The sequence below is a fragment of the Pseudophryne corroboree genome, chromosome 5 (genome assembly GCF_028390025.1).
Source record: "Pseudophryne corroboree isolate aPseCor3 chromosome 5, aPseCor3.hap2, whole genome shotgun sequence".
Taxonomy (NCBI): Eukaryota; Metazoa; Chordata; class Amphibia; order Anura; family Myobatrachidae; genus Pseudophryne; species Pseudophryne corroboree.
Genome location: NC_086448.1, coordinates 751,892,894 through 751,911,233, shown reverse-complemented (window position 1 = coordinate 751,911,233; position 18,340 = coordinate 751,892,894). Strand labels below are relative to the sequence as shown.

Sequence of the window (18,340 nt, the reverse complement as noted above, 5' to 3'; positions counted from 1 at the left end):
CTGTGCGGGCACTGATTCCAGCAGAAGTGGTGTCTGCAACTCATGTCCGGGATTCGGACCGACCCACGCAGGATGGTGAGTTTGATAATTAGAAATTATATTTTAAAGTGTGCAAAATGATAATGCTGGAAAAATTAATTTTTAAAAGTATGCATACATTGTTGGTCATGTATTGCAGGCCTATGCACCCTTAAGCTGTTTTTGTGTTTTGAAACTGCATTTCCCATCTTGCCTTGGCTGTAGTTTTTTAAATTTATAATGCAAAATCAGGTGCAGTGCATGCTGGTATGTGTAGTTCCAATAATTAATATGAGATATTGCTTGGACATAGCTGTTGTATCTAATAGCAGCTTGTTCTGATGTTTTTTTTTTTGAATCGATTTGTAAACAAACTTTTAATTTACATTTTGGTTCAAGTTGCAAGTAATCAATCTATGCAATATCTGACACATAATTCATCAATGTTACAGTTTTTTTTTGTGCAACACCATGTACATTTTTATATACATAACAAATTAAGGAATCACGAAGATCTTAAGCAGAAATTAGTTTAATTTACAATACGTACAAGATGGTTACAGTACACTAATGCTTTGCAGTTAGCATTTTTTTACAAAGTATGGTCATAATGTTTTTTCAACTTTTTCAACAGTCCGACAGACCAGCCGGCCAGACAGGCCACAGACAACTCAGGATGATGCTGGGATTGCAGGTAAGAATTCACTGTAGTCACATATTCTGCAAACACATAGAAGTACAAAATATTAATGTTTATATATTCTCATAGGTTCAGCTTCTGTAAGCCGCCCTCCTCTAAGGCGCCCATCACAGGGCTCGGGTCACTTACCCAGGAGGCCAAGTAAGACACGGCGTCTTGTCTCTGAATCTGCGGATCCATCTTCCCCACCCAGGCGGCGCATTTCTGCAGTCTCACCCCAGCCACCACAGGCACTATTGGCGAGTCCACAGAGTGATGAGCCCAGATCACCTCAGTTATCTGGTGAGTCAAAACATAAACTAAACACATAGCAAATAATCTACACAGTACAGTTACTATGATGTGAGTTGTAGTTGAGATTACATGTTTGCCATAACAACCAATGTGATGTTACGTCTTAAATTTTTTAAGGTGCAAATGCAGAATTTTTCAATGTCTTAGTGGTTGCTCTCGCCAACATCAAATTTAAAAATGAACAGACATTTGTAAAAATTTAGGCCACACACGTGCACATAAAAATAACACCACATTACTGACTGAAATAAATCCACCACCACCCCCTCCACACCATTATAGTGTTCACACACCTCCCCTGTCCTGTATGTAGACTGCTTACTTGCTCCGCTCCTCTGGACTATCCAGGTATGCAGTCTATATCCTGGACAGGGGAGGTGACAGAACACTGTAATGCTGTGGAGGGGAGGTAGTTAGGTGAGGATTCCGCAAGTCAGTCTATGTGCACGCCTGTGATGGTATATATGTGTTTGGAAACCAAATAAATTTTAAGTTTAAAAACACAACTCAAAATACAAAAATAATGGAGTATTAGGAATGTAGAAATGTTTAGAACTAGCAAATATATTATTTGTAAAGTAAACAGTGCATGTTGGCCACCCCATACAGAGCCAAGCTTGATGCCCGACGTGGACCAGCAGGGACAAGACCAACAGGCAACATTCACACTGCAACTAACACCTGTTGACCCGAGCCAGCCAATACAGCCGCAGGATATCCCCCAAGCCTCCATGAGTCCACAACTGGTCCAAGCTCCACCCCAGCCACAAATTCCAGATGACTTTTGGTCCAGTTGGACAAGCCAACAGACCCAAAGCAATGCCAGCCTGACCGCACATACCCAACACCTTGCCAGTCTGCCCCATCATCTACCGCGCATTAGTCGCAACTCGGGCAGACTGATTGTCCAAGTAGGCCGAATCGCAACATCTATGGAGCAAATACGGGCAGACAACAACCAAATGCTGGCTCATTTAACGCGCATCATTGATGAGCAACAGCGCCAGCACCAAACACTCATACAACTAATACAGCACAACCAGGTTGTGAATGAATCATTATCCCGGATTGTAGCCAGCCACACTGCAACCAACACACAACTGAATGCCAGCATAAATAATTTAAGCAACAACATATCATTGATGGCAGCACAACAAGTGACCTCCAGCTCTGGAACCACGACCCCTAGCCAAACGCCAGTAACATCCCCTGTTCGGCGATCCTCCCGAGCACGTGCCAGTGAGCCAGCACAAAGCACAGCACCCAGCACACACAAGCGCAAAAAATAATAAAAAAAAAACATTTGTGTAACGCAATAAATAAAAATTTTAGGCAAACACACAACTTCCTGTGTCCGTCTCAAACATTGTAGAAGCTGCTATGTATGTATGTATGTTTTTCTGGGGTAATGAATGACAATGTATTGATAACATAAACTAACTACAATGTACACACCACTATAAACAACAAACAGTAAGTAACAAAACACACAATTGTTTGTATTGCAAAGTGTTTAGTCAAGGATAATTACATCCAACAAAAACTTACCCGAAAAATACCGCTGAATCACTTCTTGCCGTACCTGCCTCCCTACATATGTACTCACACTGTCACCAGATGTTTCTAACTCCTCTGCTTGCTGACTGCTTTCTCCCTCATCATGTGCCAGATGTTGACTTAAACACAGATTATGGAGAAAACAGCAGCAGAACACAATCCTAGTCACCTTTGAGGGACTATACAACAAAAGGCCTGCAGATTTATCCAGACACCGAAACCGTGATTTCAGCACACCAAAACATCTTTCTATCACATTCCGCGTAGCCTTATGTGCATGATTGTAACTGTGTTCAGCAGGACAATCAGGTTGGGACAATGGAGTAAGGAGCCAAGAGTAGCAGCCGTAACCACCATCACCTGAAAAACAGATATAGTCAACATTAGTACATTTGTAAGATTATTCATTACCCAAGTCAAAAATGGAGTTTGTTGTTAAAAGACATACACACAACACATTTTAAACATACCCAGCAGCCAGCCATCAGGCATTTGTCCGTCCTCAAATTTATCGAAGAGCGATGACTGACTGAGGATGAAGGAGTCATGGCAGCCACCAGGGTAACCTGCAACAACACTCATAATTTTTAATTTTGCATCACAGACCACCTGGACATTAGTGGATTGGGCCATATGTCTATTAGTATATATATATTGACGGCCCCTAGGTGATCTCAGCTGAACGTGTGTGCAATCTATGGCCCCCAGCACATTGGGCATGCGAGCAAGCTCATAGAAAGCTTCCCTGACAGCACGCCACTCCGACTCCAGGGTAGGGAAGCAGATTGAGGCCTTAATATGTGGATCCAAGACATCCAAAACCTGAGTGGACATTAAACAATCTAAGGTGAGTGTCATGTTAGGTATTCTATACAATACTGTGTTGTAAGTGCTTACAGAAGCAACACTTAGACATAACCGGCTATGTATTTTTTGACTCACCTGATTCAAATATTTTGAAAAGGTTGGCTGTGAGATACCAATAACGTCGCCTGCCACAGCCTGGAAGCTCCCAGTAGCCATAAAGTGTAACACAGCCAGGAGTTTGTGCAAGCCTGAGACAGAGCGAGAGCGTGCTGTCTCAGGGTCTAGTCCCAGTTTGACAAGGTCATACAGGCGGAAAATGTTGGTTCTATTTAGGCGGAACATCTGTATGACCCTATCATCGGACAATGCGTTTAAGTTTAAACGACCCCTAAAAAAACGTGGCTGGCGCAGCCTCCGCGGTACCTGGACAACCTGCTGACCATGTTCACTTACCTGGCCCTGATTTCTGGAAGCCTCATGGAGCAGTCTAAGGTATCCCACAGCAAACAGAAAGTCATTGGCACACACCACAGCCGCCATTTCAGAGTGAGAGAATTTCAAAATGTGCCTGGAACACTTTTATAGGGCCAAACATTCAGGTGTGAGTAATGGATAATTGAGTACACATGTAAACACGCTTTTCAAAAGCAGGTGCGTTTTTTTTAGGACTTTTTTACGATTTGTATTTTTTCACGGCCGCAAATGCATTTTCACGGCAGACATTACAATTACGAATGGTTAGTAAATGACCGAGATTCATATCTAAACAGGCGTATTTTGACCGATGGTGTATTCATTCGTAATTTTTTACAACTACTTCCAAAAAAATACGAATGCCCTCATCTCTGCCGTGATTTGAGTTTAGTAAATTACCGAGATGACACTTTGATGAAAAAACGGCATCTCGGTCAAAATTGGGAGATTAGTAAATATACCCCACAGGGTCTATTCCCACTACGATACCTACGGAGTGCAAATAGAACCTATGGCGACCCCGCTGCGTGACACGAGCCCGCAAAAGGCTCCCACCCGGCATTCTGCTGCCGCGATCCCGCGGTTGGTATGTTGACCGTCGGGATACCGGGCACCGGCATACCATTACCAGACCACCGTAAATACTTTGGGATCTGAATGAGGCCCATGGTCAGATTCTCTAAATTGCCCACACACTACACACTATTGGGAACTTTTGGCTAGACTGACCAATCATATAATCAAAGGATTGTTTGTGGCACGCTTACCTACTGACAGCTCTGGGGACAGCGATAGTCACTTACTGTACTTCATTGAGCCCACCCTCATTATGACAAAATGCTGAATTTCCGTGGGGAGGGGACGGGGCTAGAATGATCCAATTTGCATAATATTAGCCCCGCCTCATCCCCACGGCCACTGTTCTCTTCCCATCCTGCCCACTTCACTAGGAGAACGGCCTGTAGCTGTGATTTTCCGTTTCATTGATGAAACGATCATGCCTACACACTATGCCACAAGTTCTCCAACTCTTTCCTCAGGACCCCACGCAGTTCATGTTTTCCAGGTCACCTGTGGAATTTTAAAATTATACATTTGGTGATACACAGTGCACCTGCAGACCTCCCAACATGACCCTCTCCAGGAGGGACACAATGCTCTGCTTCTGGACTTCCCTCTTAAGTTATAATTGTCCTCGCTTGTGCTGAAACGCCTTTCTTCTCCATTAGCCTGTTCAACACAGGTGCCGGCAATCATAAATTAAGAGAAAATCCAGGAGCAGAGCATTTTGTCCCTCCTGGAGAGAGTCATGTTGGGAGGTATGCACCTGCTAGGTGACCTGGAAAACATAAATGGTGTGGTGTCCTGAGGACTGAGTTTGAGAACTACTGCACTATACATCAGGCCATTATTGGCAAATCGGTGCAATAACCGTATAGTACATAGCTAGCGCAAGTGCAAAAACCGATGTGTCCACTTGTAAAAAAAACAGAACTTGCTGCACTATATACGAAACTGTTAATAAATAATAATAAGAATTTACTCACCGGTAATTCTATTTCTCGTAGTCCGTAGTGGATGCTGGGAACTCCGTAAGGACCATGGGGAATAGACGGGCTCCGCAAGAGACTGGGCACTCTAAGAAAGAATTAGGACTACTGGTGTGCACTGGCTCCTCCCTCTATGCCCCTCCTCCAGACCTCAGTTAGGGAAACTGTGCCCGGAAGAGCTGACACAATAAGGAAAGGATTTGGAATCCCGGGTAAGACTCATACCAGCCACACCAATCACACCGTACAACTCGTGATACTATACCCAGTTAACAGTATGAATAACAACTGAGCCTCACGAACAGATGGCTCATAACAATAACCCTTTAGTTAGGCAATAACTATATACAAGTATTGCAGACAATCCGCACTTGGGATGGGCGCCCAGCATCCACTACGGACTACGAGAAATAGAATTACCGGTGAGTAAATTCTTATTTTCTCTGACGTCCTAGTGGATGCTGGGAACTCCGTAAGGACCATGGGGATTATACCAAAGCTCCCAAACGGGCGGGAGAGTGCGGATGACTCTGCAGCACCGAATGAGCAAACTCAAGGTCCTCCTCAGCCAGGGTATCAAACTTGTAGAATTTTGCAAACGTGTTTGAACCCGACCAAGTAGCAGCTCGGCAAAGTTGTAAAGCCGAGACCCCTCGGGCAGCCGCCCAAGAAGAGCCCACCTTCCTCGTGGAATGGGCTTTGACTGATTTAGGATGCGGCAGTCCAGCCGCAGAATGTGCAAGTTGAATCGTGGAGCAGATCCAGCAAGCAATAGTCTGCTTAGAAGCAGGAGCACCCAACTTGTTGGGTGCATGCAGGATAAACAGCGAGTCAGTCTTTCTGACTCTAGCCGTCCTGGAAACATAGATTTTCAGGGCCCGGACTACGTCCAGCAACTTGGAAGCCTCCAAGTCCCGAGTAGCCGCAGGCACCACAATAGGTTGGTTCAAATGAAACGCTGATACCACCTTAGGGAGGAATTGGGGACGCGTCCTCAATTCTGCTCTGTCCATATGGAAGATCAGATAGGGGCTTTTACAGGACAAAGCCGCCAATTCTGACACCCGCCTAGCCGAAGCCAAGGCCAAAAGCATGACCACTTTCCACGTGAGATATTTTAATTCCACGGTCTGAAGTGGCTCAAACCAATGTGATTTTAGGAAATCCAACACAACGTTGAGATCCCAAGGTGCCACTGGGGACACAAAAGGGGGCTGAATATGCAGCACTCCCTTAACAAACGTCTGAACTTCAGGCAGTGAAGCCAATTCTTTTTGAAAGAAAATAGACAGGGCCGAAATCTGGACTTTAATGGATCCCAATTTTAGGCCCATAGTCACTCCTGACTGTAGGAAGTGCAGAAATCGACCCAGCTGAAATTCTTCTGTGGGGGCCTTCATAGCCTCACACCAAGCAACATATTTTCGCCATATGCGGTGATAATGCTTTGCTGTCACATCTTTCCTAGCTTTTATCAGCGTAGGAATGACTTCAACCGGAATGCCCTTTTCCATCAGGATCCGGCGTTCAACCGCCATGCCGTCAAACGCAGCCGCGGTAAGTCTTGGAACAGACAGGGCCCCTGCTGTAACAGGTCCTGTCTGAGAGGCAGAGGTCAAGGGTCCTCTGAGATCATTTCTTGCAGTTCCGGGTACCAAGTCCTTCTTGGCCAATCCGGAACGATGAGTATAGTTCTTACTCCTCTCTTTCTTATTATCCTCAGCACCTTTGGTATGAGTGGAAGAGGAGGGAACACATAAACCAACTGGTACACCCACGGTGTCATTAGAACGTCCACAGCTATCGCCTGAGGGTCCCTTGACCTGGAGCAATATCTTTTTAGCTTTTTGTTTAGGCGGGACGCCATCATGTCCACCTGTGGCCTTTCCCAACGGTTTACAATCAGTTGGAAGACTTCTGGATGATGTCCCCACTCTCCCGGGTGGAGGTCGTGCCTGCTGAGGAAGTCTGCTTCCCAGTTGTCCACTCCCGGAATGAACACTGCTGACAGTGCTATCACGTGATTTTCCGCCCATCGGAGAATCCTTGTGGCTTCTGCCATCGCCATCCTGCTTCTTGTGCCGCCCTGTCGGTTTACATGGGCGACCGCCGTGATGTTGTCTGACTGAATCAGCACCGGCTGGTTTTGAAGCAGGGGCCTTGCCTGACTTAGGGCATTGTAAATGGCCCTTAGTTCCAGAATATTTATGTGTAGGGAAGCCTCCTGACTCGACCATTGTCCTTGGAAGTTTCTTCCCTGAGTGACTGCCCCCCAACCTCGGAGGTTTGCATCCGTGGTCACCAGGACCCAGTCCTGTATGCCGAATCTGCGGCCCTCTAGAAGATGAGCACTCTGCAGCCACCACAGCAGAGACACCCTGGCCTTCTGGGACAGGGTGATCAGCCGATGCATCTGAAGATGCGATCCGGACCACTTGTCCAACAGATCCCACTGAAAGATCCGTGCATGGAACCTGCCGAATGGAATTGCCTCGTAAGAAGCTACCATCTTTCCCAGGACTCGCGTGCAGTGATGCACCGACACCTGTTTTGGTTTCAGGAGGTCTCTGACCAGAGATGACAACTCCTTGGCCTTCTCCTCCGGGAGAAACACCTTCTTCTGTTCTGTGTCCAGAATCATACCCAGGAACAGCAGACGCGTCGTAGGAACCAGCTGCGACTTTGGAATATTCAGAATCCAGCCGTGCTGTTGAAGCACTTCCTGAGATAGTGCTACTCCGACCAACAACTGTTCCCTGGACCTCGCCTTTATAAGGAGATCGTCCAAGTATGGGATAATTATAACTCCCTTCTTTCGAAGGAGTATCATCATTTCGGCCATTACCTTGGTAAATACCCTCGGTGCCGTGGACAGACCAAACGGCAACGTCTGGAATTGGTAATGGCAGTCTTGTACCACAAACCGGAGGTACACCTGGTGAGGTGGGTAAATGGGGACATGCAGGTACGCATCCTTGATGTCCAGTGATACCATGTAATCCCCTTCTTCCAGGCTTGCAATAACCGCCCTGAGCGATTCCATTTTGAACTTGAACCTTCTTATATAAGTGTTCAAGGATTTTAAATTTCGAATGGGTCTCACCGAACCGTCTGGTTTTGGTAACACAAACATTGTGGAATAGTAACCCCGTCCCTGTTGAAGGAGGGGAACTTTTATTATCACCTGCTGGAGGAACAGCTTGTGAATTGCCGCCAGCACTACCTCCCTGTCCGGGGGAGTAGCTGGCAAGGCTGATTTGAGGTAACGGCGAGGGGGAGACGTCTCGAATTCCAGCTTGTATCCCTGAGATACCACTTGTAGAACCCAGAGATCCACTTGTGAGCGAACCCACCGGTCGCTGAAGTTCCGGAGACGGGCCCCCACCGCACCTGGCTCCACCAGTGGAGTCCCAGCGTCATGCGGTGGATTTAGTGGAAGCAGGGGAGGATTTTTGTTCTTGGGAACTGGCTGTATGGTGCAGCTTTTTCCCTCTACCCCTGCCTCTGGGCAGAAAGGACGTGCCTTTAACCCGCTTGCCTTTCTGGGGCCGAAAGGACTGTACCTGATAATACGGTGCTTTCTTTGGCTGTGAGGGAACCTGGGGTAAAAATGTCGACTTCCCAGCTGTCGCTGTGGAAACGAGGTCCGAGAGACCATCCCCAAACAATTCCTCACCCTTGTAAGGCAAAACCTCCATGTGCCTTTTAGAATCCGCATCACCTGTCCACTGCCTAGTCCATAATACTCTCCTGGCAGAAATGGACATTGCATTTATTCTAGATGCCAGCCGGCAAATATCCCTCTGTGCATCTCTCATGTATAAGACTACGTCTTTAATATGCTCTGTGGTTAGCAATATAGTGTTCCTGTCAAGGGAATCAATATTATCAGACAGGGAATCAGACCACGCTGCTGCAGCACTGCACATCCATGCTGAAGCAATAGCAGGTCTCAGTATAGTACCTGAGTGTGTATATACAGACTTCAGGATAGCCTCCTGCTTTCTATCCGCAGGCTCCTTTTTTTTTTTTTTTTTCAAATGTATTTATTGAATTTAACATATTTAACAGACAATATACATCATCGACAGAATAGACTGATACATTCAAAAATAGTTTAGTGCTACATACTAAAGTTTCACAGTATATTCTCGTACGAAAATAGTGGATTTCTGTGAAGGTGGGTCAATTGCAGTGACTTTAAGAGTCACCCCATAATAAATTATTGTAGTATATAACTTGTGCAGGGTAATCCAACTTTAAGCACTTAGGTGTTTCTGACAGTCGATAAATATCCTTACAACTACATACTAGAATTTTCAACAGGGGGGGGGGGGGGGGGTGTTAACATGGGAAGGAGGGAAACTGGGGGAGAGAGAGAGGGGGGGGGGAGGGTGAAAAGTGGAAATTAGGGGGTAAAGCCAGAGAGCATACACTTCAGTTCGTATAGGAGCAATGCACCTGGTCAGTGGACAGAGGCATAAACATAACCGGAACCAAGCTGGGCCTCCAAGACCACAGTCATCTTATAGGATCGGTCATCTTGATATTGTTTAGTATAGGTCTTAAAAATATTATAAGGACATTTAAAGACATTATATCGACACATATAGGGTTTCAAGTATTTTTCCCCCTCCTCCTTTTTTATATCTTCATTCTGGTAGCGCGCCCTATCTCAACCTCCACCCGGTTCCTCCACATCATCTCTGTATATTTTCTATGTAGGGACCCCATTTCTTGTTGAACCTTTCTGTACCATTTCTAGAGTCTGAGAGAACATCATATTTGTCATAAGCTATGTATTTATTGAGTAGATTCGTCAGCTCTCTCAGAGATGGAGACTTTCTTTTGATCCATGAGTTCAGTATTATCTTTTTTGCTACTGTGACTATCACAGACAGTATGGGCACAAGTCTCCTCCCCTGAGTCCCAAGGTCCCACACATCAAAATTCGCGAATAATAGCGGGAGGGGGTTGAGCGTCAGACATGTATGGAAGGTTGTGTTTATAAAAAACATGACCTTATTCCAATATTTCTTTATGTATCCGCAGGTCCAAAAGTTGTGTAGGAGCGTCGCAGAAGACGCTCTGCATTTTGGGCATCTACCATCCTCTTCCGGCACGAAATTACTGCGTCTGCTCTGGGAGATATACGCTCTATGGACAGTTTTCACATGGACCTCCTGGAGCACCGAAGAGTGCACCATCTTTAACACTGAGTGATAGTACTTCACTATTGTACCGTCCTGTGGTAATGAGGGGATGTCTTTTACCCATGAGTCCGTGATTTGCGTCAAAGTATATTCTTTATGGCGTTCTAATAAAGCTAGATACGTGAATTTTGGTTTGTATTTTTTAAGTTTACATTTGCTAAAAATTTGTTTCAGTTTGTCTGTGGAAGTGTGGGGAGTGAAGCTGATTGGGAGGGATGAGACATAGTGTAGTAATTGCGCGTAGGCGAAGTAGCCTGAGTTGGCTAGGCCATAAGTGTTCTGTAGCTGGTCGAAGGGGCGAACCTTCCCTCCAGGATCAAACACTTGGGAAACTGCCTTTAGGCCTTTTTGTCGAAAGCGGTGGAAAGCTGCATTTTCAATTCCAGGACTGAATAGGGGGTTACCCCATATTGGTAACCATTGAGACCACAATGGGTCATGACCCAGAGATGTGTTTACATAATGCCAAGCCGAGTGGGCTTCTTTGAGAAAGATATTCTGGTATATGCTCTTATCTATTGCAGTTTTAGGGATATGTAGTAGGGCCCCTGGGGATAAAGGTGCAAACATTGCACATTCTATCTCATAATTTGTGTATTGTTTTTGTTCTAGCAGCCAATCCATGGCATATCGAAAGTGAATAGCATAGGAGTACATTGTTAAATCTGGGAAACTCAGCCCCCCCTCCTTCTTTGGCAGACATCATTTTTTGAGGGAAATTTTTGGTTTCTTAGATTGCCAGACAAACTTCGAGCACATTTTATTAATTAATTTTATATCCGTGACAGTGAGTTTAATGGGTAAAAGTTGCATTATGTAGGTTAGTCTCGGGAGTAATATTGATTTAATTACTTCCACCCTGCCTAGTAGGGATAGTGGGAGCTCAAGCCAATGTTTCAGGGATTTTTCTAGATTAGATATGGCCGGTGTGAAGTTAAGTTTGTAGAGATTTGGGAGAGAATTTGGAATTTGCACTCCTAGGTATTTTATGTGTGAGCTGGCTATTTTGATAGATTGCATACCATCTTTTTGGGGTAAAATCGGGGCGGGGCCTCTCAGCATCAGCAATTCGGATTTGTGGATATTAATTTTATATCCCGAAAAGGAGCTAAAGTCTGAGATGATCGACAAGGCCGTTGGGATGGAGTGTTATGGGTGTGAGAGAAGTAATAACATGTCATCCGCGAACAATGATACACGGAGGTCTACGGGGCCTATTGGGATACCTTGATAATGTGGGGATTGGCGGAGGGCTAGAGCCAGGGGTTCCAGTGCGAGTGCAAAGAGTAGTGGAGATAGGGGGCAGCCTTGTCTGGTGCCCCTCCGGATGGGAAATGGGTCGGATAGAGCCCCATTACAGAGAATATTGGAAGCCGAATCGTGGTATAGCGTTTGAATGATCTGGACAAATCGCTCCGGGAAACCAAATCTGTGGAGGGAATAAAATAGGTGCCCCCAGTGCACCATGTCAAAGGCCTTTTCCGCATCTAAAGAAAGTATTGCTGTGTTAGAGTTTGACATGGCGCACTGGGAAGCACTCACCGCCGCTAGGACCTTTCTGATATTGGTCACTGGATTTCTCCTGTGAATGAAGCCTGTCTGATCACTGTGTATTAGGTCCGGTAGAAAAGGCTTTAACCTACCAGCCAGAATCTTCATCAGAATTTTATAGTCTAGGTTAAGGAGCGATATTGGGCGATAGGAGCCAGGATCTGAAAGATCCCTGCCTGGTTTTGGTAGTACTCTCAAGAGAGCCCTATTAAAATATGGAGGGATGTTACCTGAGAGTAGAATTGCATTGTAAACTGAGGTTAATATAGGGATGATTTTATTAGCGAGGAGCAGATAGTAATCTGCTGTAAGGCCATCTGGACCCGGTGCCTTACCACGTTTAAGACTGGATATCCCTTCTCTCACCTCTTGTTGGGTTATTTCCGCTATTAATGCCATTCCCCCATCGACTGGCATTGTGGGCAGTATGAGGTTATCCCAGAACCGGGACTCCTGCAATTTGTCTGGGTTGGGCGCAGCGTATAGTGTTTGATAGAAATCACGTAGAACTTGTGTTATTTGTGTGTTTTCGGTGGTCAATTTGCCATTTGGGAGTTTCAGAGGATGGATCACTGATGTGGGGCGTGAGCCTTGTAGTAGATTCGATAGGAGCCTACTTGATTTGTTCCCAAATTTGTGGAATCTAAAATCTCGGGAGAATGAGTAGGACATCTCCATTTTAGTAAATATTTTCTCATGTGCTGTTTTTGCTGCTAGATAAGAGGCCTTATGTGAGGGAGTAGGGTTGTTTGTAAAGGCTATGAATGTCTGAGTGAGAAGGTCGTGGGATTCCATATATTGTTTAGTCATCTGTTTTTTGAGTGTGGATGATCTGGATATAATTTCTCCTCTAATAGTGGCTTTGGATGCCTGCCAAAATAAGACTGGGTCTGATATTTTAGCTTCTACATTATTATTTTCATAATCAGTCCAAGCCTCTATAACTGCTTGTTTGAGTCTGGTTGACGTCGCCAAATTAGAGGGACATCTCCAGTTTATATAACTACCCTTGTCGCAGGAGATCGCAATCTGCGCCCACACTACCGCATGCTATGAGAGATGTATTGGCTCCATTTCAGAAATGGAAGCCTTTGGTATTAGGTTGGCTGAGATAAGAATATAATCTATGCGAGATAAGGTGTGTTTGGCTGCTGACAAGCAGGAGAAATTTTTATCTGTGGGATGTAAAAGACGCCAGATATCCACAAGCTGTAGTTGTCGCGCCAGGTCTGGGATCCCCAGAGCGGGAGGTCTACGTCTCTTAGGACGTTGTATCTGTCTGTCTAAGAGGGGGTGAGCGACTAGATTGAAGTCTCCGCCCAGAAGAACATTATGGTGTGTTTTCGGTGTAAGGATAGTCATAATATGGGTAAAGAAGGTCTGGTCATATACATTGGGTGCATATACATTCATACAGTAAAATTGTTGTTTTTCAACCATGAGTTGACATGCGACATATCTCCCTTTCGGGTCTACAATAATATCTGACACTTCAGTTTGGAATTTGCGTCTTATTAATATTGCTACACCTCTAGCCTTTGAGGTATATGATGCTGCAGCTAGAACCTTCCATCCCAGTAAATTTAACTTTGGGATTTCAGAGGGGACTAGGTGAGTCTCCTGCAAATATACTAGGTCTAATCGTAATTTGTTAAGGTAAATTAAGATGCGTTTCCTTTTCTGGGGTGAATTGATGCCACCCACATTCCAGCTTCCCAATTTTAACGTCTGTGACATCCTAAAGGATACAGTTGTAGTAAGAGGTCACTGAGGACCTCTGCTGGTTGGCTACACCCACTGAACAATTTAGTCTAGTCCACGTCAATGTGGTAGGCTCATCAGGCTGTACTGTGGGGGATTGGGGATGGAAGGTGGAACAGGGGATAAACAGTATAGGGGTAAATTGACAACAAAACAACATATAATTTGCCCTAGGTAGGGCACAAACCATTCCTTGACTTCCGTGAACCATTATCACATTTCTATATAATAAGGGGCGATAGATGTCAGGCTCCTGGGCCGACACACCTCACTTGAGCATGGACTTTATGGGTTCTGCAACCTATATAGATTAGATTAGGTTAATGCCGTAAAGAAGAAATTACAAATGCTCAAAAGTAGGGCCATATAGGGCCCATATTGTATCTATGGGTATCATAGTATGAGTATCAGCTATATGGTGGAACCAACATCACCTAATAGGTCAATCACAGTCTGCCAATTCAGGCGTGGACTTAAACTGAGCTCCCGCAGCATATTCCTCCAGGTAGGCTTTTGCATCTGCCGGGTTTAAGAAATCGGTAAACGAGGCACCATCGTATATACGTAGGCGAGCTGGGTATAAAAGTGCAAACTTGCATCCGTCCTGCACCAGCTGTGAACAAATGGGGGCAAAGTCCTTTCTTGCTTTGGACAGTTCGGCCGAAAAGTCTTGGAAAATGAGAATTTTTACACCATTCCAGGATAGATTTCTGTATCTACGAGAAGCTGTCCAGAGTAATTCTTTATGCAGGTAATTTAGGCTTTTAAAGACAACGGCTCGGGGTCTCGCATTTTCATGGTGTCGTGGCGGGCCAATTCTGTGCGCGCGTTCAATTATTAAATCTTGGCACCTGTCGGCAACCTTGAGTAGTGTCGGTAAAGTGATGCGTATAAAATCAAATAATTCTTGACCTTTTACTGTCTCAGGGAGGCCTACGATCCTTAAGTTTTGCCTGCGTGAACGATTCTCCAAGTCTTGTACTTTATTATGTAGTTGGTGTATTTCAGTAGCTTGCGTGGCGACTTGTTTTTTTAATGTACTAACGTCAGCAAACGTTTCCCCCATCTGGTGTTCAGTTTTTTGTACCCTTTGAGTCAGCATTGTCAGTTTCTGGTTTATCTGTGCAGTTTGTGCTTTTAAAAGCGGGTCTATTGCTAGACGCACCGCTTGCACCATTTCCCCATATGTGACCGGGTGATCCATGTGCGGTATCACCCTGTTGGAGTCTGATGTCGGGGAGTCTGGGGGGGAGTCTGCATCAGAGGGGACATTTACCTCTTGTCCCGTGTTGCGCACATGCTGCTGCTGCGGAGTGGACGAGCGGCCCGCTGTGCCCGATGCGGCGTCCGGCGCCATCTTGGATTCCGCGTGGCGCCGCTCCTTCTCCTTCGCGTTGCGCTTCTTTGTGGACGGCATAGAGGTGAGGTACTTGTCCATGTAGCGGACACCTTCCCTCAACTATCCTGGGTGGCTGGCAGAGATCTGGAGGCTAAATAGCCGTGAAATCGGTGGTGAGGCGTCCCGGTCAGCGGAGCTGTATAGTTCAGCAGCCGTCCATGCTGCTGCCGGAACCGGAAGTCCCCCGCAGGCTCCTTTAAGGCGGCCGTATCCTGAGACGGTTGTGCCACCTTTTTTGACAAGCGTGTGAGCGCTTTATCCACCCTCGGGGATGTCTCCCAACGTACCCTGTCCTCTGGCGGGAAAGGGTACGCCATTAGTAACTTTTTAGAAATCACTAATTTTTTATCAGGGGATGCCCACGCTTCTTCACACACTTCATTTAACTTATCTGAAGGGAGAAAAACCACCGGTTGCTTTTTCTCCCCAAACATAATACCCTTTTAAGTGGTACCTGGGTTAATGTCAGAAATGTGCAACACATTTTTCATTGCCGTAATCATGCAACGGATAGCCTTAGTGGAATGTACATTAGTCTCGTCGTCGTCGACACTGGAGTCAGACTCCGTGTCTGCCATCTGAGGTAGCGGGCGTTTTTGAGCCCCTGATGGCCTTTGAGACGCCTGGGCAGGCACGGGCTGAGAAGCCGGCTGTCCCACAGCTGTTATGTCATCAAACCTTTTATGTAAGGAGTTGACACTGTCGGTTAATACCTTCCACATATCCATCCACTCTGGTGTCGACCCCGCAGGGGGTGACATCACATTTATCGGCACCTGCTCCGCCTCCACATAAGCCTCCTCATCAAACATGTCGACACAGCCGTACCGACAAACCGCACACACACAGGGAATGCTCTAACTGAGGACAGGACCCCACAAAGTCCTTTGGGGAGACAGAGAGAGAGTATGCCAGCACACACCACAGCGCTATATAACACAGGGATTTACACTACACAAAGTGATTTTCCCTATAGCAGCTATAATACACAGTATTGCGCCTAAATTTAGTGCCCCCCCTCTCTTTTTTACCCTATTGAGCCTGGAAACTGCAGGGGAGAGCCCGGGGAGCTGTCTTCCAGCGGAACTGTGAAGAGAAAATGGCGCCAGTGTGCTGAGGGAGATAGCCCCGCCCCTTCCACGGCGGACTTCTCCCGCTCTTTTATTAATATTATGGCAGGGGATTTTTACACATATATAGTTTGTTAGACTATATTATGTGTTTTTTTGCCATTTTTAAGGTAATCTAATTGCAGCCCAGGGCGCCCCCCCCCCCAGCGCCCTGCACCCATCAGTGACCGGAGTATGTGGTGTGCATGGGGAGCAATGGCGCACAGCTGCAGTGCTGTGCGCTACCTTAATGAAGACCGGAGTATTCAGCCGCCGATTTTCTCCTCGGAATCTTCCGTCTTCTGGCTCTGCAAGGGGGACGGCGGCGCTGCTCCGGGACCGGACGACCGAGGCTGGGCCTGTGTTCGATCCCTCTGGAGCTAATGGTGTCCAGTAGCCTAGAAGCACAAGCTAGCTGCAAGCAGGTAGGTTTGCTTCTCTCCCCTAAGTCCCTCGTAGCAGTGAGTCTGTTGCCAGCAGATCTCACTGAAAATAAAAAACCTAATAAATACTTTCTTTACTAAGAGCTCAGGAGAGCCCCTAGTGTGCAACCAGCTCGAGCCGGGCACAGATTCTAACTGAGGTCTGGAGGAGGGGCATAGAGGGAGGAGCCAGTGCACACCAGTAGTCCTAATTCTTTCTTAGAGTGCCCAGTCTCCTGCGGAGCCCGTCTATTCCCCATGGTCCTTACGGAGTTCCCAGCATCCACTAGGACGTCAGAGAAAAATGTGTTACGAAAACTTTTGAGCTGCACTGCACATAGTGATACAAACCAAAGGGTGACAGCCAGAGCTGCAACATGAAGAATAATTGCAGGTGCACACACTCAGTTCAACCAGTCCCACTGTCCGCTGCTGTTGGTTTCAATAAAGCTTATAGAAATAAAAAAGTAAGCAACGTTGTCCATGCATTGAGCAACACTGAGTCATACACACTCCCTCCTGCACATGCGCAGAAACCGGTATTCTAAAATGCCTGCCGTGCGTGCCGAGGCGGCCATATTCAGTACTGGCAAAACACCTGAGTTGCCCTAAACTGGAAAGCCCGCGTCAGGGCCCTCTGATTGAGGTAACACTGCCGTGGCCGCGCTTCCTCCTGACGAGCAGTCACACTGGTCCCTGTTTGGGCCCTGTTTGCGCCTCAGAGCACAATGACACGTCTCAGAGAAGCTCGGCCACGTCAGCAACTGCTGGCCGAAGAGGGTCACGTGACGCGGCCCCCTCCCAGCTCGCAGCAAAATGGCGTCCCCCCCGGCCGGAGTGATGACGTTGCTATGCTAGGCCTGGGCGGAGCCGGGACGCCGCTTAGTGGTGCTTTCCCCTAGCCGTCCCTCCTGTCTCACTCTCCGTTGCTGCTGACTCGCACTGCGGCCGGCGCTCCCGGCAGGGGAAGGAGGCCTGCTCACAGACACCATGGGCTCCAGCTGGCAGGAGGCGGCGGCCCAGCAGGCCGAGGAGGTGTCTGCCCGGCTGAGGCAGCTGCTGACCACGGGGCTGGGCCTCCTCCGTACGGAGCTGGGCCTAGAGTTGGGCCTGCAGCCCCAGAAGTATCCGTCCTGGGTGTTCCTCGCAGTGCCGGCCTCCCTGGCTGTCCTCCTGCTGCTGCTGCTCTGCGCCGCGGGCCGGGGTTCCCCCAGCAAGAAGCGGGTGGCGCAGCCGGAGAGGGAGCCGGCCGACGCCCACACCAAGGCCCCTGTGCCCGTCAAGGCGCCTGCTAAGGTGGAAGAGGCCAAGAAGAAAAGCAAGAAGAAGCCCCCTGAGAAGGCCAAGGTGAGGGGGCGATGGGGGAGGGACAGGCCTGACACCTCATTACTCCTGTCTGCAGATCAGAGGGGCCCAGTGCTGCCTATCTGCCCTCCCATTCTGTATCTGACCATCCATATACTGTTCCTATATAACCTGCCCTCA

The 18,340-nt window shown here is 47.0% G+C and overlaps 1 protein-coding gene and 1 long non-coding RNA gene across 4 annotated transcripts in view; one reads left to right on the top strand and one right to left on the bottom strand.

Moving 5' to 3' along the window:
- Positions 1-570: 570 nt before the first annotated feature.
- Positions 571-2,798, bottom strand: LOC134929412 (uncharacterized). Its single transcript, XR_010178548.1, has 3 exons — positions 2,561-2,798; positions 848-997; positions 571-738 (listed from the first exon to the last, which is right to left on the bottom strand). It is a non-coding gene; the product is annotated as an uncharacterized LOC134929412 (long non-coding RNA).
- Positions 2,799-17,634: 14,836 nt separating this feature from the next.
- Positions 17,635-18,340, top strand: part of MTDH (metadherin) — a 60,428-nt gene continuing 59,722 nt past the window's right edge. Inside the window, exon 1 of one of the 3 annotated variants that reach the window (XM_063924157.1) lies at positions 17,635-18,202. In XM_063924157.1, the coding sequence (XP_063780227.1) occupies positions 17,846-18,202 (357 nt within the window). In that variant the 5' untranslated portion in view covers positions 17,635-17,845. The remainder of the gene's footprint in view (positions 18,203-18,340) is intronic. The other 2 variants (XM_063924154.1, XM_063924155.1) reach the window with 2 other exon arrangements.